We start from the raw sequence: 25,768 nt of genomic DNA, 5'->3' as shown, positions 1-25,768 counted from the left end.
CTGGGGCTGTAAAAACAGAGCTGTCTTGTCGGGTGTTGCCAGTATAGGTGCCTGGGCTGATAATGTTCTTGTCAATACAGCCATATCAGCAATATGTGTATGTAATAAGCTATCAATGCAGTAATGCACTGCTTCATATCTCCTCAGTTTGAGCCTATGTCTTGTCTGAAAGGGAACACGGAGTACTAACTTAAAGCTGTTGATGCAACTTTTAGTGGTAAATTATTGCAGAATAGTATTCTGGATCTAACCCATCTGGAAAACATGCAATTAGGCACTCCAGCTTTCAAAAGGAGGACTTTTAAACTATTTTGCTTTGTTAGTTGTGCAGCAGTTGCCTCTCAAAGTAAAATCCAACAGGCTAACCTGGTAACTTGCTATGTTAACTCTTACATTACTCTGTATCTACTTTTCATGTTCCCTATACTTTAATTACGTTTCTTCATTATGGTAAAACTTATTCTTCTCTTGATTCAAAGAAATGAAAAGTTACAAACCAGCAAATCCTCTTCTGCTTCAGTGCCTGGATTTACTGGCAATAGAGAACAGGCTCAGTAAGTGTTTTCAAAATTGCTTTTAATTAATTGCTCATTTTAAATGTGTATGTACAGTGAGATTGTTGGGAATGCAATTACATGCTTGGAGAACAATGCTCTCGGGCCCACCCATGTGCTGCAGAGCTCTTGCTGAGGCTTGCAGCATTGTCTCTGCCATGAAGGGCCAAGGGGTAGGAATTGATGGCATGTGGGCACCTGTTCAGACAGTGAGCCTCAATGCTGCAGCTGCGACACAGGTGCATCTCTCCAGTTACTGCCCGCGACTGTTTCCACATCAGACTGTTCACAGGCACAGCCTGTTAGCTGGGCAGATCACAGAGGTAGTTATGCAATAGATGCAGTATATGAATGACTCTGGATGTTTGCTTTCCCTGGCTTCGTTAGCTGTTTTTCCAATGTCGAAAACTGTCATTTGTCTGGATTCTTCTGAGCATCTCTCACCAGCCGCTCTTTGGAGCAGCGTGAATTCCAAGTGCCAGAAGAGATCCTGGGGTTAGCTGAGAAGAGAGTGCTTGGAAACAGTTTGGTTTAAGTAGTTTTAAAGCAGTCCCAGTGCAGAGGGATGTTACTGCCCCTGATTAATATTGGTTCACATCTGATTTGGATTTTGCTGGTCACCAGAACGTCCTTGCTGCGAACATCCCTGTAGGAGGGAAAGGTCAATTTTGTTAGTTTGATAATAGGCTTTTTATTGCTGTTTCTGTGATTCGAAAACTCTGTGTTATAAAGGATCTGAACATTGTCTGCCGTATTGGTTCCTAGTTTAATGTTGCTTCCTTAGTTGTAGCCAGCACTAAATGTAAAATTTTACATGGCTTTTTGGGAAACAATTCTCATGCTGCAAATCGGCACTGAGCTAAGGGCTGGCACAGAGCAGATCTTCAGTGCAGAAATTAGGGAAGCAGGCCACTCTTCCAAGAATCCTTTTTATTCTGACACTTTGAAAACAAGTCTGCTGGCTTATTTTCCCAAAGTCCATTAAAGGTTTTTCACAATTCTTTAAAAACAGCATTTTAAAAATAGTAATCATGATCTAGTTCTGCAGGAAATAAAACTGTTATGATTAATGACTCTAAATACTGCTTTTAGCAGCACACAGCTTTTTCTTCTTAGTCCTAAGATGTTTTCTGTTGGTGGTGTATTAAAACATAAATGGCACGAATCACTCAATTGCCAAAAGAAGATGACTGAGGGTAACTCATCAGGAATTTCTTGTGTTCGTATGTCTTGGAGAGGTCAGTGCTGCCACAAAATGAAATGAATGAGCTGCTGTGGAGGGCACTGGACCGAGGGACACTAGGTGGAGTGCCGGGTTGGGACCCGCCGCCATTGCCATCTTCACACAATGTCTCGTGATCTGGTTTCAGTTCAGCTCTGGCAAATGGATTGCAAAAGATGAGGCTGGGGCAAACAAAATGGGCTTAGAATTAATGAATACCCATTGCAAAGCCTTGCGCGGGAAGCAGCTGATAAATGTCCCTTCTGCAGATGTTCTGTTAACATCCGTAATGAAGGGGGATGAATGGGAGCGAATTCCTCACAGGTCAAAAGTGCGGAGCAAGCTTTGTTTGTTGTTTTTGTGTCTTAAATATGGATCTCTGCTTGCTTGCTGATAGAGCCAAGTGGAGCAACTGCTGAAAAGGCTTTTGCTGGTGGCCGGGTTGTGGACTAGCACAAACAGGAAACGTGAGGTGCGATAGGAATGTTTTGGGGAGGGGTGTGTCACACGAGAGTTTGGATTTCTTCAGAACTGTAATATGTGGGTTTGTCAGTTCTTGCTCTGGGGTGTTCTGTAGCAGCCTGGAAGAGAGCATAGCAATAATTTCAGGCCATTAAAAAGAACAGAAAACTGCCTTTAAAGAGAAGTGAATTGGAAATACAGTGTCCTTATTGACAGTGCTGGCTTTAGGAAGCCAGTTTGAGTTTATTTGGGCTTGAGGGTTCAGTGTCTTGCTTTTGTTCTGAATTGGTTCCAGGGTTTGGTTTGGGCACATTCTGGCCCCCACCACTTTTGTGTGGTGGTTTGCAGCTGAAATGTGTTGTATTTTTGGCCCTATCTGAACTGGGTTCGGTTAGAATCTGAAGGTTTAAAATCCAGACACCTTGTGCAATAATGAGCTCATCAGCTTTAAACAAAAAGATCTCAAAGTAATTAAAAATAAAAACCATAATTTAAAAAAATCAAACCAACAAAAAAAAAAAAAAATCCCAAAAAACCACCATCCAAACCACAAATAAAAATCTCTTTTCCTGACAGGACTCCTGAAAACTTTTAAAAATCAAACTGAATTCTTTTTATAATCTGATTCCAGGAGCTGAGCTTGTAAGGAGACTCATGATAAAATTACCAAAGTACTTCTATAAAGAAGAACTTACACAATGGGGCTTACTCCACTTTTATGAAGTACGCAGAATAATTTGGAAATCCACAGAACTTACTATCTTCCCCCCCCCACCCCCCCCATTTATTTACTCATGACTTTAATACAGGAGTGTTTTCATAGTGATTGTCAGCTTCAGGAGAAGTTTTGCTCTTTCCCTGTGGCTGGTTCAAAACTAGTGTGAGTAACCAAGAAAACTGTGGGTTCTGTGTGTAAAGGAAAAAGAGAAACAAAAGCTGAGCTGCCCCAGCCAGGTGGGAGGGTGCAGCAATGCTCCCCTTCCCAGCCCTGAATTATTTTTGTTAAGTGAAGTGTTCCTTTCCAGTCCCTACTGTTCTTTGATTCACATGTCAACTTGCAAGCTTAAAACGAAATAAAAATGGTTCTAGTAATCTGAGCACAGCTATTGCTATTGGCCTTTTAAGGTGGTTGAAAGAAAAATACACAGTGCGTGCAGAAGGCAAAAATTAATTCTAAAATAAGTTGAAGTGGATCCTGTTTGTGCGAGGGTTGTTTGTGATGCTTACTCTCTCATTTGTTTCCTTCATGCCTTTAAACCTACTTCCTCCAGCTGTCCTGAGCTTTCTACAATGAACTGAAACATCCTGGAATATTTGAATCAACATAGAACTTAAAAAAAAATAATAATCGCTTTTGCTAACCATCTCTTGATGGGAACACCTGCTCATGGTTCACATGGGCTCTGTTCTGCTTGAGCATTGATATTAATAATACAATGATAAAGGGTCCAATGAATTAAACTGTTGCCAGATTAGTTGTGTAACCTGGATGTTTCTTAAATCTTCTGGGGATTTGCATGCATTTAAAAAATCTGAGATTAAAAATGGTATTTTCAAGGAGAAAAATATGCATTTGGAGTCTTAGTCCCTCTGAGTGCACCCATTATTGTTCTATGTGTTGGATACCCATACCTGTGGAGATTAACTCCAGCGCCTCTGGTTTAGATTATGCTGTGGAAGAACAATCCCTTCAGCTGCTGCATCTTAGGCTGGGAGGCTGTGGACTGAGCCCAAAGTCCCCAGTCTGGTGTGTTAACGTGAGTTGAAACCAATGGTGGTGTAAGTTCTGCTGAGTGCAAGCCTGGCAACTGCCAAGAGCAGACACTGCCAGTCCCCTGTCCTGCTCCCAGGTAGTAACCTCTGGTGTAGGGGCTGGTGGAACAGCTGGAAGCAATAACCTCATGTATTGCCTCACTGTGAATTGCTGGACCTCATGAGTCAGAGGCCAACATGGTGTGACTGCGAGTTCCATATACGGCTTCCAGTGCTGCTGGAAGTGGCATACATCAGAGTCTGGATGGTTTATCTGAAATTGGAACCATGGCAAGAAACAGCGAATGTGAAGCACCTCCATCTGTGCAGGCTTAGTTACCTTACTTTGACTTGTCAGAACTCCACAAAATATCAATGTCATATTAATATTTAAGCTGTATTGAGCATCTTGGCCAGGTGTAGTGATTTAAACTTGTACCGAGTTGAGGAGTTAGTTAGATGATCGGTACACCCTCTTCTTCCTTTTGAAGGTTGATGGACTTTACCTTTTAGATTCTGACACTTTGTTTTCATTTTCTGCTCTTGACTTCCTTCTCACTGGTTCTGCATCTCATAACTCTGCTGGGACGTCACATTGTGCTATCTCGTCATTTGTTCCCTTGGAGTTTCTGCTCTCTTCTTTTTTTAATGCACAGCCTGAACTTTATACTTTTCATGTCACTGCTTCCTTGAATAGGTTGGAAATAATAACTGTGTAAGACAATCTCCAATTGGAGCCATTAAAGCAAATCATCGCTGCTAGTGTCAATTTGAATAGATGCTGTGATTTATTCTTCAGAAATAATAAGTGGGTAGCTAGGAAAGGGCAAGGAGAGAATGCTGACAGATTATTTTTGTCTTCTGTCAGCACCAGAGTATAAAGTTGTATTCTTCCAATTTTGCCTTTTCCTGACATGAGTCTGTTTGCTCCTACAGAACGTAGTGTGGGTACAGGCTTACAAAATATCTGCTTTTTGTGTTATTCCTCAAAGCAGCAACGTGGCACTGTTGTACATGCAAGTGGTACCACGTGCCTGCTCCCTCAGTGGTTTTCGTTCAGTCATATTCAGAGCTTTTGGCTCATCGTTTGGAATTTCCATCAGCTTTGTTATGTGGGGCAAGGCTTGACCGAAGTGGGAATAGAAACTTGCTAACAGACCCGTGATTGTAAAATTAATACATCTCTTGAAATGCCGTGACGATGTGCTAAAACTAGCCCTGACTACTTGATGGATGTTTGTGTCACTTGAGGATGCCCTAGGTACAGGATCTTTCTTCATTCTGAGCCCCGTTGTACAGCCAGCACTGCATACCAGACATTGTATAAAATCACGAGACACTTTAATCTTGTAAAACAGACAGACAGACTAGATTGACATATTTAATGGTCACCTACAGATCAAGCTTTCCCCTCTTAATCACAGAGCAGTTTTCTTTGTGGGTAGTTGTCCACTGCTCTTGAGTATAAAAAAAATGTTGTAACGTGGTGTTAGTTTCTTGAGAGGTGTACTGACTCCGTAGATAAGTATGAGATGAGTCGCAGCCTGGGGCAACACTTGCAGGATGTTTCCCATGAGAAGCAAGCTTCTACTTTTCCAATTTCTCTTAATCAAATATAGCATGACATGTTTCCCCCTTGTGAAAGGGTTGAGTCTTGAACCCAGTATGAAAAGCAGTGTATCCATGGAGGGAAACAGATTTTTAGTGCATTAAGTTCAGCAGTGAGTTCAACGTAATATTTTTCTTGCTGGCAGACATATCACTTTTCTTTGTGAAATGTTTCTAAATCAGAGCCAGTCTAAAATTATATCTTCCCCAAAAATAAAAGGTTAAAATTAGATGGAGTTGTTCTTGTGCTCGTATCACTTCAGCAGGATGCCTGTTCTGTGAAGGGGCATGTGAGAAACCAACACTTGATACGGAGCTTGTTTATGGATTTAATTATGTTCACAGTCTAAGTGCACAGAATGATTAATAATGTGAAAATATGATTAACTTTTAATTGGATATTCAGTCGTTTTTCCTTATGGTAAAAATTTCTCTGTTGTAAGAGTTATACATATCAGCATGTTTTTATGGATTTTAAATTGATTTTTTTTTTTTTTACGTGTGCCTGCCATCTCTTTCTACTTGCACTGATGAATTTCCAAGTGTAATTTATAGATTAAAAGATTGTACTTTCTAAAAATCTCATAATACAGGATTTAAACTAATTTATTTCTATGGATTAGCAGTGTCTATTCTAACCTGGGTGCCTTCAACCATTGAACTAAAACTTCTCTGAAGGCCTGTGAGTTCAAGAGTTCGAAGGTACCTTCTGTGAGACATTAGGGTTGTCTAGATAGGGATTTCCAAACTCCCCTGAACTACTATTGCTAAAAATGGATTTGTGTTGAGTTGATCTTGGTGACCAGATCTTGTCTTGTCTGATTTGTAAATTGTACAGCTATTTCTAACAAATCGCATTCCAGCCTAACCACAGGCTCCTTCTGGTCGTCAGTAGTGGCAAGCAAATGTTTCTCACTCGAGTCAGCAGAATGTTTCTCAATTTCTTCTCTGTTCGCCCTTATTAGTGCCTCTTGCAATCTAAAAGAGAAAGGGGAAAAAAAAAAAGAAAATCATTGGAAGAGGGTGAGGGAAAGACAGTTGGTGTTCAGGATCTTACATGCCTTGAATTTCAGCAACTCTTCCTGGTTTGGCAAGCAGCATGTCTACTAAATCGTCCGCGTTTATTATTTGTTGTCTGGTACGACAGGGTTTGAAGTTGTTTTGCAAATGCCCTTTTCAAAGGTAAAACTGTAGTTAGAGTCAGAGAGGGGATATCATTGAGGTTTTCTTAAGGTGTTGAAATAAACTGAGCTATTGCAGAGAGGCAGAACACTTGGAGTATTTACTGTGGCCTCATGCAGGGAAGGAGGAGGAGAGGTTGAAGGAGGTATTATTTGTGAAGAGGATTAAAAAATTGTACGAGAATTAATCCTTCTGGCACAAGAAGGAATACAGAGAAAACACCTGAGTGTAAATTGACTGTGATTTTCCAAAGGTGGCACCTAAAACCCATTTGAAGTTGGTTCCCTGTTCCATTCAGAGTTAAACCACCACTATTGCTAAATATAAAGCAAAATGGCACCTCCATTATGAAACATGCAGTGACCCTCCCACTCTTCCTGCTCCCCCACCCCCATTGCAACTATAGTCCTGTTTAGCCAACCATTGTTTTGAGGTGCTTGGTAACCACGGCTTTGTGAAAGTATATTGCTCTGTGTAAGCTTTCAGAGCTGAGCTAGAACAAAAGCAGATGTCAGAGATGTTGCATGCAGCCTGCCAAGCTGTGAGATGTTGTCCATTTGACTAGCAGGACAGCCGGGCTCCACTGCCAGAGGAGGACACAGGATTCTGCTGCTTTCCTTTGGCTCGCTCCAAGTTCCAGTACTCCCCACTTCATCACTCTAAATGAACCATTTATGCTTTATTTCTTATTCCAGTTAAAATGTGGCTTCTGTGGGTTCCATAACTCCAACTTTTTTCCATTATAGAATTGTTTACATTGCAGTGGAGGAATTATGTCCAGTTGGCGTACTCTTCAGGTGGCTCATTGGCTGTTTACAGCTGCTTTGTGAAATGCCGTTTTTTCTATTGGCTACTTATAAAATCTTTCCTTTTGCGGGCATTTGTTGGGACTGGGAGACCTCTCTTAACAAGAGGCAATGTTTGGAGACCATTAAGCCATCTCAAGGATGGCAACTCTATTGAGGGGAAACTGCTGTGCCAGGGGAGGTTTAGATTGGATATTAGGAACAATTCCTTCCTCAAAGGGTGCTCAGGCATTGGAACAGGCAGCCCAGGGCAGTGCTGGAGTCACCGTCCCTGGAAGCGTTCAAAAACTGTGTAGATAAGGCCCTTAGTAACATGGTTTAGTGGTGGCCTTGGCAGTGCTGGGGTAAAGGTTGAACTCAATGATCTTAAAGGTCTTTTTCAACCTATTTGATTCTATCATTCTATGATTCTGAGATGCTCATGGAGCAAGCAGTCTCCAGTTAGGCATTTTGTCACTGCTTTCTGTCATGCGGTTGTATCATGTCTTTGTCCACCCTGTGTGCAGTTTGAGAAGAAATGCTGGTAATGCCATCACTGAAACCTTGCAAGGGGGTGGAGGCCTCGCTATAGTCATGATTAAATTTACCTCTTACTATTGTAAAACTGAAACTAAGTCTCCCATTGCAGCTGTTTGTAGCTATACGGTACTGGAGTATGTCTTCCGAATTTTGTGGAACTGAAAACTATACGTCTTAATTCACACACCATATCTTACTGCCTTGGCAACAACCTTACCCTTACTCTCAAGGGAACATAGGAAATAGTCATGCACAACTCAAGTACAGTGGGGATTTCCTCCATGCTAATTTGCTATTCAAGAGCAATTTATTGCAAATTTCTACCGGTGAAAACCATTCATTTAAGGAAGATGGCTTGAGACCTGTTTTGTCCCAAGGTAGCTGTCAGACTGGGGAGGGGCAAGCAGGGCATGGGATTAAGTTCCCTAAATTTCAGAGTACGGTGGAGAAAGAGGTTCCCAGGTTTGCTAAAATGTACTTTACAATTTTAGGAAAGTTTCTACTCCCTTTGCGTCTGTCCTCATTGAGTAAAATAGAGATGTGTTTTTTGTTTAGATATGAAGCTGCTGGGGACAGGAATGATCTTGCTACAAGCACCAAAAAGGAGTTAATTGCCACTGAGGCCTATAGAAATGCCAATACTATATCTTATTAGTCATTGGTTCATTCATCCATTCTTTATTCTCCATTCCATATCAAAATCACTCTTGTATATCAACTTCTGCATCCCCTCTTTTTCAGTTTTACTTCAATGAACCTTCTCCAAGAGAGACTATGCCTCGTCATCTCAGCAGGCTGTGTCTATCTATGTATTCATGTAACCCAAAGTATGCTAAAGCACTTTGAATTAGTCTCCCGTAAAGTAACAAGAAATAAATAAAAGAATTTGCTTGGTATCAGAGCAGCTTGTCTTGTACTGACTGCATGCCAGAAGAATGGTTTTGTTTTGAACTGTTTACATGTGACAACAGTAGTCACAACTGTCATCCAGAAAAATACGACTGGGTTGGTTTTTTTTTTTCCCCCAACATTCTTATTTTACTGCCCCTAGAAAGTCACAGTGTCAGTGTAATTGCATAAGTCCAGTGCTCTGATCTCTCCAGTGGGACCTGAAATGTTGACATGAGTGAACCCAACTGAAATCTTCTTCCTAGCAAGTCTAGAAAAAGCAATGGAGCTTCACCTTTTGTGTGAGGCCTGCTGTGGAATTTCACCCTTTAATGTGCAAATGAATCCTGCAGGGTCCTCTGCATACATCTCTAGCTCCCGCATTTCAAAGCGAGCTTTGGAAGCCTTGTGCAGCGGAATGGCAGTGCTGAGGTTTATCACACTTACTGTTCTGTAAGAAATTTAGCTTTGATTTGGGTGGGTCCCTTATTGGTCTAATAAATATGACTCACTTAAGGGAAAAAACGTAGAAGAAAATAGCTGACAGTACATTTCCCAACATGATGTTAAAACCCATGAAATAATTAATAGCAGAAGTTTAGCTTTGTGTAATTTGATCTGCACATAAAGAAAACTTTAAGATTTATTTAAATCTCCAACTTTATGAAAAGACTTAGTTCAATTCAGTATTCTTCTGGGGTTTTTTTTCTCCTTCTTCCCCAGACAATGCTTCCCTGACCTTTTGCGAAGGGATTTCTTTTTTAGCTACAAGTCTAGTGTTCAGGCCATAGACTATTAGAGTTGCTTCTCACTTCTATTGTATTAAAATGGCAATTCTTTCAGTTTTTTTAAATATGTAGCAATTCAATTCTTGAATAGATTTGTATGCTAGTTTTATCTGGAGGTCTCTCCGAAATAATATTTTACTGTAAGATGGAGACAAGAAGTAATTCAATTATATGGCATTTAAATAATGTTTAAGTTTTGAATTCTGTTTCCATCCATTTTTAGCAAATAGCAGAAAGGTTGTTCTTGTGTATATGCAGAAAAACTGGTACAAAATGAGCAACTGCTTTTTGGAGAATGATCCAAAAGTTAAGAAGTTCACTGTAAGGTGTCATAAAGGACCAGTCGTTAAAGAAAAATGTAACATAGAATTTAAATGCCTCCATCCTCTAAAAGCAACCATAGGGAAAACACCTGCTGTAATAAAGCTGTAGCTCATAAATACCTTAAGGAGAACATTTTAAAGTTTTGAAAATTTTCTGATTTTAAGAAGTAAGGATTCTTATTTCTCCTTGATAACCTCATGCTACTATACAATGGCATGGCAAAAGCTGAAAGGCTCCGTAACCCAAAAACCCCAACATTTTACATGGGTAGCATTATTAATGGCCAAAGTGAGAAACACTAAGTTTTAGCTTAGGCTCTGTGCATCAGAGACTAAGGTGGGGTTTTAATTTTAACTTTTCTTATAACTGACCTAAAATGTATTTGAAATGACTTGTGTTTTTTCAGGGTCCACACATAGCATCAGTTACTCTTGCTGCGTATGAATGTAACTCAGTTAATTTTCCTGAGCCTCCTTACCCGGATCAGATTATCTGCCCTGATGAGGAGACAACTGAAGGATCCATTTCTTTATGGGCTATCATCTCAAAAGTCAGGCTGGAGGCCTGCATGTGGGTAAGGTTTGGTTTATAAAACTTGAGCAATTTTAACTCACGCACTTAATTTCTGTGTCCAATAATTTGTGTCCAACAAAAACACAAATTACTGAATTAGCAAAATAATGATGGTTTGCACTGCCAGCAGCAACATGTGTATTTGCAGTGTGAATAGATGCTTTCCTCATCAACCTTCTAGCCCTGCATAATTTTAATGCCTTTAAAGAGAAGTAATAGGATATTATTGAGCTGTCTTTTATCAACTGCAGTGCTATTACTTCTCTAAATGCTAGCAGAAAAGGCTCATGTGTTTCAAAGCTGTTGATGTGGAAGGTAAGTTTCAGAAAGGGTATCTGCATCCCAAATGATCTTGCAGCTGTCAGGTCTTACACTGCATGCAGTTAAGCAAGAAATAATTTCAGAAATTTGGAGCCTGTAACCTGAGTGAAGTTGCAGTTACTCACAACTCAGCCCCTAATATCACAGCTGAAATGTTCTTCTGAGTTGCATCAATAGATTGGCTTAAATGAGGGTCTTGTGCACATTTTTATGTATTTTATTTCCGTTTCTGTGCCTGTTTCCCTCATGGCAAACTTTTCACTTAAAACAGGAAAAGCAGGTTAGCTTTTCAGTGAATCAGGGTCTGAGGAAATGCTGCCATTGGAACTTCCTTTCTGTTGTCCTTTTTTTTTTCTCCTCTGTAGCTTTTTATAGAAGTTTGGTTTTTTGGAAGGATTTTGGTCAGCTAAGATGTTTTTTTCATGACATGTAGATTATTTTGAATTGCAGTTTACACAGATGCATCTGTTGTGAACTACATGCCAAATTAACTTTATTTTACTCGACTTCCTGTTCTAGCTGATGATTTAATTATTCTTAGTTGTCCAATTCAAATTTAGAGAGAGGAAATTCTGAAAACATATGATATGTGATGTCTGCCCTTGTATTCCTTCTAATGGTATGGAAAGATACATTAAGGTAACTTTGGGCACTATGACTTTTAAAATTATCAGCATCTGTGTCACTTAGAAAAATTCCAGTTAGGTTGTACACATTACAGACTGCTGTATAAGAGTACCAAAGTCAAAATAGTAACTGAGTAAGTGGACTTACAGCCCTCTCAAGAAGCAAAGTACATCTTAAATTTCACTCTTTCTAAGGAGAGGACAGAATTGCCTGAATGCTTGATAAGTAGCTAAACATACAAGTACTTGTAAGACCATAAATACAAGATTTCTTTTTATTTTCTTCCTCATCCTCCTCTGCTTAAGTTTGTTTAATGGAGACTAGAGTAATAAAAATGGCATTTACAATTACGTTTCTAGGGTTGCAAAATAAAAATGTAGCTCTGGGTAAACATCCATTGCTTAATCTTCAGTAAAATAGCTGAACTATGATGAGAACTAAGTAGTTTAGAAATGAGTTAATAGAGTTGCAAGCGTTGAAAGCATCTATCCGTCTAAGCAGTCATGAGGGAGAACAAACAGTACCTTCAGTCTCCCATTTGAGCTGCGTTTCTGGGTTCAGGCTAGGAAAAGGACAAGGGAATGGGACTGAGCCAGAACATTTGTATCCCACTCTCTCCCTCCCCCCCGCTCCCTTTCTTCTCACCTTCAAATTCATTGTCAGCTACCTTTTCACTGAACTCTGTCTCCACTAGATTTTCCCTTGGGAGCATCCTCTGTCTACCAGTGGTGTCTAGTGTAATGTTATGCTTTCTTGGAATGTTGCATGAGTACATAAACATTGCTTGCTAATTTCCTGTAACCCAAGTTGGCAATTGCTGCTGCTTCTTCCAGTATGTTTCTTTTGTCCTAATTCCAGTTCACTTTTTATGGAAGCTGTTGAAGAAACTTTTTATTCTGTCACTCTTAAAACCAAATGTCCACTTAACAGGACTTCCAGAAAGTAAAAAGGCCAATTTTCTGCAAATCAAAGCATTAGTTTAAAAAAACAATAATTTAAACTGAAATCAGGAATATGAGGTTTAATTCCTTATCTGGGTATGATTAAATGAGCTCAAATCCTTTTTTTTTTTTTTTGATGGAACCAGCAACCTCTATTTAGATGTAAAATCTGAAGTTATGATAAATACTGGATAAAAGCAAAAGAAAAGGAATTACTGGATGCATACAGATGTGCTCCTAATGCAACACATGGAGCCCGTGAAGAATAGGTATAACACCACCAACAGCCTGTTTTCTTTAAACTTGTGAAGTGAAATTATGTTGAAAGGCTCCAAAGTGAAATCTGGCCAATCTCCTTGATTATTTGGAGGGAGACAGGAGGGTGGTAGCAATATGTGTTCATGTGAAATGTTAAAAGCAGTTCGGTCCCAGTGGGGGCTTTGCAGACCTCTGACTATAAAGCTACCCAGACTAAGTGTCCTGCAAGATTCGAGTGCAGGGATTTATCTGCACAAGGGATTTGATTCACATCACAAAAACTTCAGCAGCTTTTTCAGCCAGTTTACACCAGGTACAGTTTTTTTCCAGAGATTAAAATTATTACTAGTCCCCTGCATGTCAGTGATAGCCTTTTTTGCTGATAATGAGTGTTACGAGGATTAAATATCACTATCTAAGGAATTATTAGGTGAAATGAAAACGATGCTTTTTTCAATCACTATAAAAGTTGCCTCCACCAGTCCTGGCCTGCAGAAGGACTCTTTAAAACAATCTGCTAGGTGTATGCCAGTTTTCACAGCCTTCCATCCCACAGGGACAGGAAATTCAATAGTGCCCTACATTTTTAACGTGTTGTAGCTTTTTTCGGTTTTTACAAGAGATAAGGGGAAAGAATAAAAATGTTTAATTGCTCAGGATTAGCAGAACAGGCGGCCTATGTCCTGACCAGGATAAAATCTGTTTAAAAGACTCTTTCTAATGGAGTAATTTCCAAGTTTCCTTCTCTAAATGTATTTGTTTAAAAGTATTTTGATTAGCATTTGCCTTTCCAATATGTTGTTAGTCCAAAGAATCTCCATGTAAAACTGGCATGTGAAGTTAAATGGTGAAAATGGACAGCTAATGTTACAAAAAGCCGTTAAATAGTTACTGGTTTGAATCCCTTAATTGCTGCCCTTTTTTTCAGTGCACTTAAGGAACCTATCTCCAGCAGACATGAAATCATATGATTTTTGTTGCACTTCTGAAATGTTTTGTAATAATGAGCATGTGACTTACCCAATTTAAAGAAAGTTCATGTCCAGTACACACATGCAAACCTCTTCCTCGGTTAACAAAATGAAGCCAAAGCAAATTGGCAGAGCCTGGAGAAGCAATGTGACTTTTTGTTCTTGCATCACCCTGAGAACATAACCTCAAGTTAATTTTTCTGAAACGTTGTTGCTACTGTTTTCAGGCTTATCTTCCCTTGTGCCAGAAAGAGGCAGATTAATGAAGTGCAGCTTGTTGCACTCGTTTAAATTTTTCTTCTATGGAAAACAAGGGCATAAACATGTGAGGCTGTGCACTTTGTATGCTTAAACCAAGAATTTAACAGTGGGGTAACTGCAGAGAGTGGCGGTATTTAAAACCACAACCTGTTGATTTGGAATATCCACAGCAGCTGGAATTCTCCCTTGCTTGCAGCTGCATATAGAGCCAGAACAAAGGAAATTGAAAAGCTTTCACGCTGCTTCAAAGGAATAGAAAACCGTTTGTTACTACTGATCCTAAGAGAGAAAAGCCATCTGCATTTAGCAAAGTTTTAACACTTTTCCAGTGTGGTGCCCAACTATTGTGCTGTTACCTGTCCTATATTTAAACCATTCTGAGTTTAGTCCAAGTTCCTGTTTCATCAGCCTCTGTTTATCCATATGTTCAATCTTAGCTGTCTCTCTTTTCTCTTTTCTTTTTCTTTGGTTAAGCTAAAGTTGTATTTACCCACAAGATTGAAGTGAGTCATTTGATGTCCTGAGAAAACAAATATAATTTTCCTGTGGCGAGAAAGCAACCATGCTTTCATCTCGGGTTCTTTTGGCTTCCTTTATTCCATCTAAAGGAGAGAAAAAAAACTCAAGACCATGCTTTGCTTAACCTTATTTTCCTTGCCCATAGCTGTAGTAAAACTCAAGCCTGGTTTCTAATAAACGCTTGCACCACGTCTCATGACTGAACAAGTAAACTACATGACGGCATGGGGGAGGAGTTGCCAGATTATTTTGAAGGCTGCTTCAGAAGCAAGGGCTGTCGCATGCCAGCAAATGTGTCTGGCATCATGTGGTGGGGTGAGATGGCAGCACTGTGCTGAGTCAGGGATCGTGTGGGACAGTGAGGCCCCCAGCTCTCCGGCTGCAGCACAGTGAGAAGCTGCAGCCTCTCCATCAGAGCTCTGCCAGAGCTGGGCAAAGTGCCACTCTGCAGGGCCCCAGGGAGGGACAGATCACGTCCTCTTGACCTTGCAGATCATGGCTCAGGAGCCACTGACTTGCAGAACAATAGTCTGTGCTGAGAGAAGCTGCATTTTGCTAAACAGGGAAAGGAGAAAGGTGGGGTTTCAAAGGATTTCAAAGCATTATGTTTGAAATCATGAGAAGTCTGACCTGGTGGATAAAAGCAAACTGATGAGCTGGTCTCATCAGTTCTAATAATTTGAAATGTCCACGGGACTGTGCCTGTCACATGTTTCCTATTTAAGAATGAACACAAAAATAAATCAGAATTATTCTTTTCCCAGGGTGCTGGCACAGCCATTGGAGAGCTGCCTCCATATTTTATGGCGAGGGCGGCCCGACTCTCTGGTGCTGAACCTGATGATGAAGAGTACCAGGAATTTGAGGAGATGCTGGAACATGCAGAGACTGCACAAGTAAGAACAGTGCAAAACAACAGACAATTAATAAAACATGGAACAACTAGATGGAGTAAATAACCATTCCGATGAAGTGGGAATGGGCCAAAAATCAGTTGTTGTGAGTTCACAAGGGACTTCCCAGGGATGGAAAAAGATCCTCCATGGGGTAGAGATACCTCTGGTGATGGGAGGACAAGAATGCAGCTTGTTGAAGCAGATACAATAGTGCAGCCAAAGTATTTGCTACAAATATTGCATTTAATTAGACTTCCAAGAACAAGCACAGTAAAGGTAGGGAGGAAGTAGGCTAAGACACCAGTGGTAAAGGATATGCTATTCCATAATCATGGTTGTTATGCCTGCATTTAAAGCCTCTCTGGGCCAGGAGATGACTTTCAGTTTCGGCTCATCCCCTTCAGACGACATTTGCCTGCTTTGCCACTAACATCCTCAGGACTAGTGCATGACCCATTCATCAGCCTCAGGAAACGTATTTTTCCTGATGTGAAAATGCACCCAAACTGCTCTGAATCCCTGTTTGTTGCTCGTGTCATTTATTTTCTTGATGGACTGAAAACTGCTTGTGTTACAACATAGTTTGCAACTGATGCTGTACATCAGTCAGATATTATTGTAGATAATTTTTCATTCAGGTCAGGAGTTCACATCCTGTTCACAAGTTTTTGATTTTAGAAGAAATATCACATTTTTTCCTCCAACTACTTGTCACTGAATTTCTCTTCGCTATTTTTCCTTCTCACCCTGTTTTGTCTGCCACTGAGTTGAAATGGGTCATGAGACTGCTGTTAAAAAACCAGCAGATGCTATTTACCATGCACTGCTGTCTTTAAACTGTTCTGCCAAAGTATTTTCTTGATGCAAATATATACTTCTACTTTTTTCCTCCTCTTCAAAGAATGGATGAAGCTTTTTTCATGAAAGAAAGTAGTTTGTCTAGAAATACAGAGTGCAATCTAGTAATTCTAACAGTAAACCCTGTGTTTCCTGAGAGCCTCCCCCCTACTAGAAAGTTGCAAAGGTTTTTTTCTGCTATTGTAAATAGTGAATTCTTCTATTTCTTTACAGATACAGTGTGTGGGGGTGGAAATATGCTTTCTTTACTCTATCATCAGTCTTTGCTTTGCAAAGTAATCCCTAACTGTATAAAAATTAAGTCGTGGTAAAAAAAAAATCCAACAACGAAACCAGTCAAATACATGACTCGAGAGCTGAAATGCTATCTGTGTTTACTGAAACTCTCCCAGCAAATTATATGCGTGTACAGTTGTGGGAGCAGCCAGAGGTGGTTTCCAGAATGCACAGTAAGATTCTTGGGAAGAAAATTTTTGCTAGAGAGCATTTTGTCAGGACAGGCCAAAATATAGCGAGCTGTGTTGAGTGCCCTTCATAAGCGAATGGTGTTGTGTAATTGAGAAAAATGATGGTGTTATTTACCAGTACTTTTGATTTTATTTTCTTGGCAGTTGGATTTGGATTGAAGCATGTTGTTCTGTGGATGGATGGCCAGGAAAAAAAAAATCATCTTTTTAAACTCCACTTGTGGTTTGGTTTCTATAAAACTCTTTTAACATGAGGCTTTGACAATCCGATTAAATTGTATTGTGCTCATAAAACTGACAGTACGGGTTTTTCCATTTGCTAATATGACTTCCTTTTTGCTTTTGGCTTCAAGCATGTTTTTGCTAGATGGCTGTGGGAGACAGGCCTGCCTTTTCCTATGACCTTTAGTAAATTCCAATCTTCAGCATATCTTATCACTTTGTTCTGTAATTGCTATTCGTGAGCAGTTACGATGCCTATTTTTAAATAGCTCAATAACAATTTTTATTACCTACATCAGCTTCTCCTACTCTCCCAAGTTGAAGCTTGATGCTTAAGAAAGCATGGGGGATGTGACAAGCGTCTTATGCCATGGAGGCTACTACAAATGTTTGACGTCAAGTGACAGGAGCCTTCTTTCGGGATAAAGGTCTCACTTCATCCTGCCGTTTTGAAAGGCATGAAAATGGGTGTTAGATTTGGAAGAATAGCTTCCCCCTCTACTTCTGCTGAGCTGCTATATGCCTACAAGGCAAAGCCAAATGGCTTGACGTTTTTGCCTGCGTGTGTTTTGTTTAGAAAGCTTGTAGCTGCTATTTCTCAAAAACAATGGTAATTTTGAGAAACAGATGAGGATCTTCCATGGTGAGAATAGACCATGAATATAATATCCAGCCTGAAGGATCTGTGAGGGGGAATGTGCTTGCTAGCTTGGCACTTTAAAACACCACCACAAAAAGGAACCTAGAAGGATTAAACAGCATAAAGGTTCAGTGCCTCATTCCGAGTTACAGAGAATAAAATGCTATTTAAAGAGTCTCTTGATGGATTTTCTGTCATAAATCTCAGATCTAAATGACCTGTGTCTTTGAGCTAGGCTTTGAGAAAACTCATTAGGTTGCAGATGATGTGTAAGCCTGTCTTGGACTTTCCATTAGCATACTTCAGAAAAAGCCCCTCATTTTAAAGGAACAGTCACTTCTGCTTTCTGTTTGTTCCTGGGTGAGCACACCAGTGAGTTAGTCCTGGTTTACATAAAGGGAGCATCAGAGCTTCTCTTGCCTTGTGGCTGCTCTTGTTAAGATCGAGCAACTTTACCCTCAAGAAGGAGTGTGGTTTACAAGCAGGGCTCTTTTTTCTCAGAGCTCCACACAATGCAGAGCCCAGCATGCTATAGAAGCAGAGCAACTCGGTCTGGTTTGTTAATACTTGAGGCAGTATTTAAAAAGTACAAATGTTTGAAATGGTATCTCAGTTGCTGTTAACTCTCTTTCAGTTGAATTGCAGAGCAAAGGAGTGTTTTATCAGAGCTCCCCTTTTAGCCATGGGGAGTACGTCCAGTGCAGCCGTTCAAACCAACCTCTCAATTAGGGGAAGTGAATCTACTACTTAGTGCTGGGGCAGCACATTGGTAATAATACAGTGCAAGCATACTTTGGTACAGTTTCATGCCTACATGCACGTGTGCAGGGATTCTCTGATGCCAGTTTAATAGTTGCTGATTGTTAAGTATTCTCATCTTTTCTCTGTCATGCTGAAACACTTAAAACCAACAGAGGTTTCTGGTGAAAACAAAGCTTTTAATGCCAGCTTCCCTCAAGGTGCTTAGTGATAATAGTTAATATGTGGGCCCTTGCTGCATCATGGTACTCCTTGCTAAGAGGAGAAAGTACTAATATCTGCTGTATATCTAATCCTTAATGACTGTAAGTGTTTGGATTCATTAAGTGGCATATTTTTAAGAACTAATGATTTACACATCAGGCTTTGCTTCTGTGCAGCGTTGCTGCAGCCAAATTTCGATGTAAAAATATTTTCTAGTTGCCTATGATACTATCAGCCAGTGCTGTTTGTTTACTTTCCAAACTGTACTGATCTGAAAGAACACAAACTTGGAAAAGGGTTAAATCCATAGAAAGGCTGAGATGCAGCAGGACTCGTTTGTAAATGACTGAGTGCCATCTGCACACTGAACGTCAGTTGTTGCTGGGACCTGTTTTTGACTCCACTGAACCTTTACTGGTTGTGGTTTGTCTGGCCATCACATGACTTCTCTGAAAATTCCCCCTCCCCTCCATTTCCAGTAAACTGTTTGAACAGGAGTGACTCAGACTGAAACCAGCTTCCCTGTAACCACAGGGCTTGTTAAAGAATTTGTCAACGTGGACTCAAGAGGGTTTGTATTAAACTAAGCTGCAACTGCTTCAGTTTGCATTGCGTCAGGAGTTCCACCAAATAACTTCCTGCTCAGAGAGTCGGCTTCTTGTCTGCAAGGAGTTAAACTGATGAACTTTGATGATAGTGACAGTTGGGCACATGTTAAACCCATCTTTCCAGCACTTTTGAAAGGTCCGGTGTCTTGAGCTGGATTGCTTTTCCACATCTTCATGTGGGGGTTCTCTTTGCAGAAGCAGAACAAAGTACGTTACCACACCCAGCCGTGGTTCCTTGGAGAACCCAGCACTGTGTTCTGACATGACACTGTGACTTAATCCAAATGGAATGATTAGGTTCAACTAATAAGCAAAAACCTACTTAATTAGCAGTGTAAAAGAAAATGGCCAAATTAAAGATGGATCTCTCCCATGATTAAATTAACAACTAGTATCTGATAAGTTCTGGCTTGAAAAGGATTCTCTGCTGCTGGCTTGTTTAATCAAAATATTTAAAGGGTATTTGGTATGAGAAAAAAGAAGTTAAAGCAGACCACAAGCAGGTTTTTATAACGCAGTTATCATAAAAATGGAAGTGGTAGAGTCATGTACAGTAACTGGAAAACCTCGACTTCTTTTTTTTTTTTGCTTTCCCAGAAATAACTTGTCTAAACCCAGCATTAAATCCTGTTCATAATTTCTCTTGTTCAGTTTTCCAGTCACCCCTTTTCTTCATCAGCTTCCTCTCTTTAATAATCGTGCTGTACAAGAGATTGTTGGTGTTTGGGTCTAGGCTGCCTCATGGGTGGCCAGCAGGAGGCTTGTTTCCACACACTGTGCTCCTGAAGCTTTCCTGCCTGCATTTGTTAATATATGTAGGGGGGGTATCTTACCTCTTTTACCACGGCCCATAATTAAATGGAAATTCAAAACTAATCAAATCTTGAAGCTTCACTTTAGAAACTTCCCATGAATGCTAGAGAGTGAGATGGAAAACTGAGAGTGGACTAATAGTAAATGTGGTTGCTTTTTTCCACAGACAATATAATAACCAGTAAATATACTAAGTAACAGCTTAGTTTTAAATTGTTCTCCAGAATTAGGGAGTTGAAGTAAGCTTTGGGACAAGTCAATAAAAACTTTAAATAAGGGAACATGTTATAGAGGATTTCCTGAGAAAAGAGGTAGCAAAGAGTTAATATAGGCAGAGGGTAGACAATAGGAGCTATGAGAAACAAATGTGTAAGCCACCTCCTTGCTGTATTTCTTTGGACACTGGCAAGAGAATGGGGCAGTCTTGTGCCTGCATTGTTCTATTCATTTGCACACCTGCTTACAGATAAGGAAAAAACAGCAATGAGCATTACATTACCTTTGCTAATGGTAATCTAGAGATGACTTTTTAAACTTCTTTGAATGTTCTTTCTGTTCCCTAAAACTCCTCTGTCATTTTAACATTAAAGTGTGTAAAATTAGTTTAGTGTGTAAGTGCATAAATTGGAAATTATAGAGCCACTGAAGGAATCTGGATTACTTTGCAATATTTTCCCTCAGTATGAGGATATTAGCTCAGAGGAATTTTTTTCTGTAACGCGTCTCTCGCTTTACAGCAGAAATGAACCTTTTCAGAAAGAATGCCACCAAGTTTGCTGGAAATCTTGCACACTGCGTTTGCATTGTCGTCACAGAGAAGCAGTTAGTTGAACTCTGCCATTGGATTTGCATGCCCCGTCCTGTGTGTGTCAGGAATGCGCAACGCAAGTTTCTGAGGGAAGAATTTGGTCCCAGGTACTTGATATTTCACTGCCCAGTATTCCAAGACCAATAAATGATTAAAAGTTTGCGTCAGATAAACTGCTTCAAAAATATTCTTTTCAGGGAGAGCCTTCAATAACTGATGGACATTAATTATGGTAACATAATCAAGAAAATGGCTTGGCTATTTTTGCTCCTGCTCCAGACAGTGTTTAAATACCTGTGTTGTACAAGAGTCTGGTATGCAGACCACGTCTCTAAGCTGTCTGGGAACCTCTGCTACTTCCAACAAGCAAGAGGTATGCTTAGCATTGTACATCTGCTGGGTAGGCTGAGTAGGAAGACTTGTGTGTGCAAAAGGACTTGTCAACTGTGTAAGAAGTAGCTCACTTACTTTAGAAGTTATGTTTTCTGAGCATAGGTTTTAACTTAGAAATAAGTTCTCTGTGGAGGAACAGCGTTTTTTTTTCAGAGCTAGTGACTTTGGCTCTGATTTGTCAGATTTGCACTCCCTATGCAGCTGTAGTGGTATTTTAGGCAGCAAGCATGTTGGTGGAAGCAATGCCAGCATATGCTTTCAACTTCAGAAGCAAAAGCTGCAGAGGGTAATGGCTGATGTGTCGGACCCAGAGTGATAGGATGTTCATTTACTTCATTCTTCTTTCAGTAGGTGCCTGCTAGTATCTCGTTATGGAATCACTGAAAAATTCATCTTGAAAGGGACCTGAAGCAGTTTCTAGTCCAACTTTTTGCACAGATTTCAGATCAGCTCTGGTTCCTCAGGGCATTGTCAAATCTGATCTTGAAGCCCTCCAAGACTGGAGACTGCACAATCTCTCTGGGTAATCTCTCCCAGTGTTGGACTGTCCTTATGGCCTTGCTGCTTACCTGGCATGCAGACTGACAACTCTCTTCCACAAAACAGACTGCAGGATCTGCTAGCTGCTAGATCTCCTACAAGATGTGAATAGAAAGTAGTTCTTTAGCAAGCAAAGAAATAATAATTTTCTTTTGTGCACTGTAAAATTGCAAAGTGTCAAAGGGGAATGTTGCTTCTTGCTACTGCACAGACCTGAATTGAGGAGTAGTGGTGGCAGGGGGTGTCATTAAAAGGGCTACTGCTCTATAGGACAGATCTGATAAGACTGAAAGGACATGGTCCTTCCTCTTCCTTCAGACTGTTTCCTTTAATTGTGTCTTATTCTTTACAAAATTTCTTTATTCTTAGTGTGAAGCAAAAGGACTTTTTATGTAGAAGTCTGAGAGCTTCAGTTCTAGTTGTGGAAAATGCTGGTGTTAAGTTTGAGAGTGCCTACTCACTTGCTGAGCTCTATAATGTGTTCATTTTGATATATTACTTCCAAACTTCACCATGGTATTGGATTTAGTCTGCTTAATCCGGAGGTGGTTGATTTCCTTCCTACTCATGTTAATGGGATGTCTTGTTTACCATATCACAGATCCATTAACTCACGCTTACAAAAGTTTCATACTTTTGCTTCAAGACAGGTTAAAATTAAATGACCAGGGAAAGCAGAGCTTCGTGTTAGAATGAACACTTCACTCTATTACGCTCTGCTCCCATACGACTTGCAAAGGATTCAGCTCTGAACACCACTCTATCTATGGCTTCTTATGTCTGTTTGTTCTTATAGCAGTTTTAAAATCTGATTATGGAGACAATAGGTTTAACTGCATTTTCTATGGAAAAACTACCATTTTTCTTATACAAGAACTAATCGTAGTTATTCGTATGTCTGAGTTTACAAAGTCCCAAAGATGAGCATCTTTCTGATTATCTTTGTGGATTGCAGCATCACCCCTTAACATGCAACCAACCTCAACACAAACAGCTGTGGAAATAAATCTGTGCATTTCCCTCAACAATCTGTGTACAGCATTTTTGTCCTAGGAAAGGCTAGTAGAAGAATTAACCTGTATTATTTGATTTCTTGATGATCTGGGATTTGTATATTGTATCTACTGTATATTCATCCTTGCCTACGAATATTCTGCATGATGGTTTGAAATCTTACAAGCTTTAAGACCTCAGATCTCTGATATAGTCTTAGTGAGGTTTTGTAGGTGCTGCTTTCTTCTCTCTTTGGTAAAGCCTGTGAAGTCAAGGGCCCTATTTTGTGCTGTTCATTTGTCTTAATATTGTACTTTCTAAAACTGTTTTCATTTTCAACATGGAAGTATTCTTCTGTTGTAACTTTCCTGTATCATTACCCGATTCCTTTTCCAGAATTTAATGTCTCAGAAAACCCAGACTTCTTGTGAAGTGAAATTTATTTCCTTTCCAAGCTCAGAATTTTAGCCGGTCCTATTAATCTGGAATGTCTGTCCTTTGCCTGTTGTGTGTAAATACCTTTTTTTTAATCAAACTTCAGTGCTTGCTTAGATCTGCCACCTTCCCGTAGCTCCTTTCAGTAATCCTTGAAAACCTTTTTTAACTCTGTCTTTTGACAGCCCAGTTTCCACGACAGGGCCTTTTTTTTACCCAGAGTTTGGAGTGATAAGTTTACACCTTATCTCTCACCCCCTCTTCTCTCCAGGCATTGAGATGGAAATAGCCTCTTTTAGTTTGCCCCTTATTTACTGTAAGGAGGAAATATTTTTGAGAAAGCTAGAACAGAAATCCATAGCCTTTTCTATACAAGTTTAGATGTTGAGAGTCATTGCAGCTGGTGGAGTGGGAGATCAGTACTGCCATGAACTATGATCAAAATATTCCTGCTTGCAACTTACTGGAACCTTACTCATGAGATCTGCTACCTTTGATGTCTTGCAGGAGAGGTATGAAATGGTTTCCTTGGTCACTGAGTAATGAAGTGTTTGCAGTGATGGGCAACGACTGTCAACTGTATCTTGATCTCTGTTCTCCTCATCTTAACTCCAGGCTACTGTGTTGATCATTAAATATTGCTGATCTACTGCTTTCTTAGCATGGGTATATATTGTAACCTCTCAGCCTTTAGGTAGCTATCGGACTTCTTTAAAACTGTTCTTCTGCAGTTAATATGTTATTTCAATGAGTTAATAATTCTTCCCAGACCTCTGAAATTCTAGAATTCATTGCCTAACCACAAATGGTCATTCTCCCATAAGTTGTGTTTGATTCCATTGTGTTGTAATAGAAAGCTGAAGAAACAAAATATTGTGCAGCTCATTTTTAACATAACTCAGATTTTTACATAAAAAAGAGCACTGTCTTTGTAGGCAGCTTTTCAAATGTTAAGGAATTTATAATTTTAATAATCTGAGATGGTAGCTTCATACATCATCTTCAATCTCGGGGAAAAAAAAAGTTCTTTATTATTTGCATAATTAAACATTGTTTCTAGTAAGAAAATATAGCATAAATTATACTCAGATATTGAAGGATTGTCCACTTCTCCCTCACATGTAAGTTACACATTCGCAGCAGAGGAGTCTGCTGGCATTAAGAGTTTGCTGGCATTAGGCTGAGCACTTACCGCTACAGCAACTTTAGTGTTCTCCTTGTTTGTAGAAAACCATCAAGGTGCAACACATTGACTCCAGATTTCTGTTTATGTCTTTGTATTTTTAATGTTCATTCATGATCCTGTTTTTTAATTAGAGTAACAAATCCTTTATAAGACCTTCTAAGCCTACCACAAATTTATTTTGAACTTAAGGCTACCATCTGGTAGGTAATCAATATCCTGCTTGAGCATTAGTACTTGTATCCTACATTACAGCACTCTGTTCTTACTGGTATAAAATGCACATGCTAAGAACTTGTGATTTAGTCTGATATGTTCCTTCCCTTCTTTGGTGGCCTTCCTCTTTGTGCTATATCCACCACTGTACCAGAAATACCAGTATTTGTAAAGTGCTTGATGTATTTACAGGAGAAAAAAATTGTGATAGGAAAGGTTTTCTGGGCCTCAAATCATTCAAGCTCTGAATCAGGTTTTTCAGAGATTGACAACTATCATCACTGCTGCATACAAGGAAAAGTTGGTTTGTGCAAGGGAGTCATAGCATTCTTGATGCTCCTAAAAATCAATTGCAACTTCATGTTAGAAAATAAGCTGCTGTATTATAGGCCCATCTGTGCAGTCTTTTGAGAAAGTATCTTCTGTTGAAGTCCAGTCCAGTCCAGTGCCGATTATTCAGAGCTCTTTAATAATCTTGGTGTGGATCCACCAACAGTCTCTGTTCTTGGAGATTAAGAAAAAAGAGACTTCATAGTGACCATTCTGTTTTCTGATAATAAATCAGTGTTACAGAGGGAAAAGAGTAAAAATTGATTTTGTAATTATTTTTTTCCTTTAGCTTGTTAGCTAAATCTAGTGAGATGTTCTTAACTCAAATATAGAGGAGTTTGTGCAACTTACTTTATGATGAAGACACAAAGAAGAAATAGAGATTAAATTATAAATGGAAACAAAATAGAACAGAGGGATGGGACAAAGCCTTGTAATTAAGACAGAGTTGTCCCTTTACTCTTTCAAGAAGGAGGGGATTTTTTATAGGGATAAATGGTCCATGTTAAGTTATACTCAATGTTGTGCTATAATACAGGAGGAATATTGAGTTAAATCTTGCTTGGCACCAAAACATGTAATTTCTCTTTACTATCCCTTTAGGTTTGCAGTTTTGGGAGGGATTTTTGCTTTTGCAACATGTAGTAATGCTGGTATCAACAAAATGTGCCATTTTACTGAAGGCAGGTATGAAGCAAACTTCTTTGAGCCGCCAGCTGCGACTTGTGAATCAGTATTTCAGCTCTGACCCTTTTATGCCTCTTATTTCCATTCCAATTCTTGAGATCTGATGATTAACCCAATGAAGTAATGTTTAATCATTTAAC

General features: G+C 39.7%; 1 protein-coding gene across 6 annotated transcripts in view; it reads left to right on the top strand.

Moving 5' to 3' along the window:
* VMP1 (vacuole membrane protein 1) overlaps window positions 1–25,768 on the top strand; it is a 69,354-nt gene that overhangs the window by 17,629 nt on the left and 25,957 nt on the right. For all 6 annotated transcript variants that reach the window (XM_030472990.1, XM_030472992.1, XM_030472993.1 and 3 more), the window contains 2 exons: window positions 10,512–10,679; window positions 15,341–15,472. In XM_030472990.1, the coding sequence (XP_030328850.1) occupies window positions 10,512–10,679; window positions 15,341–15,472 (300 nt within the window). The remainder of the gene's footprint in view (window positions 1–10,511; window positions 10,680–15,340; window positions 15,473–25,768) is intronic.

This window comes from Strigops habroptila (genome assembly GCF_004027225.2).
Source record: "Strigops habroptila isolate Jane chromosome 13 unlocalized genomic scaffold, bStrHab1.2.pri S16, whole genome shotgun sequence".
NCBI classification, from domain to species: domain Eukaryota; kingdom Metazoa; phylum Chordata; class Aves; order Psittaciformes; family Psittacidae; genus Strigops; species Strigops habroptila.
Note: the sequence above shows the minus strand (reverse complement) of the source record. Positions and strands in the feature narration are given on the sequence as shown.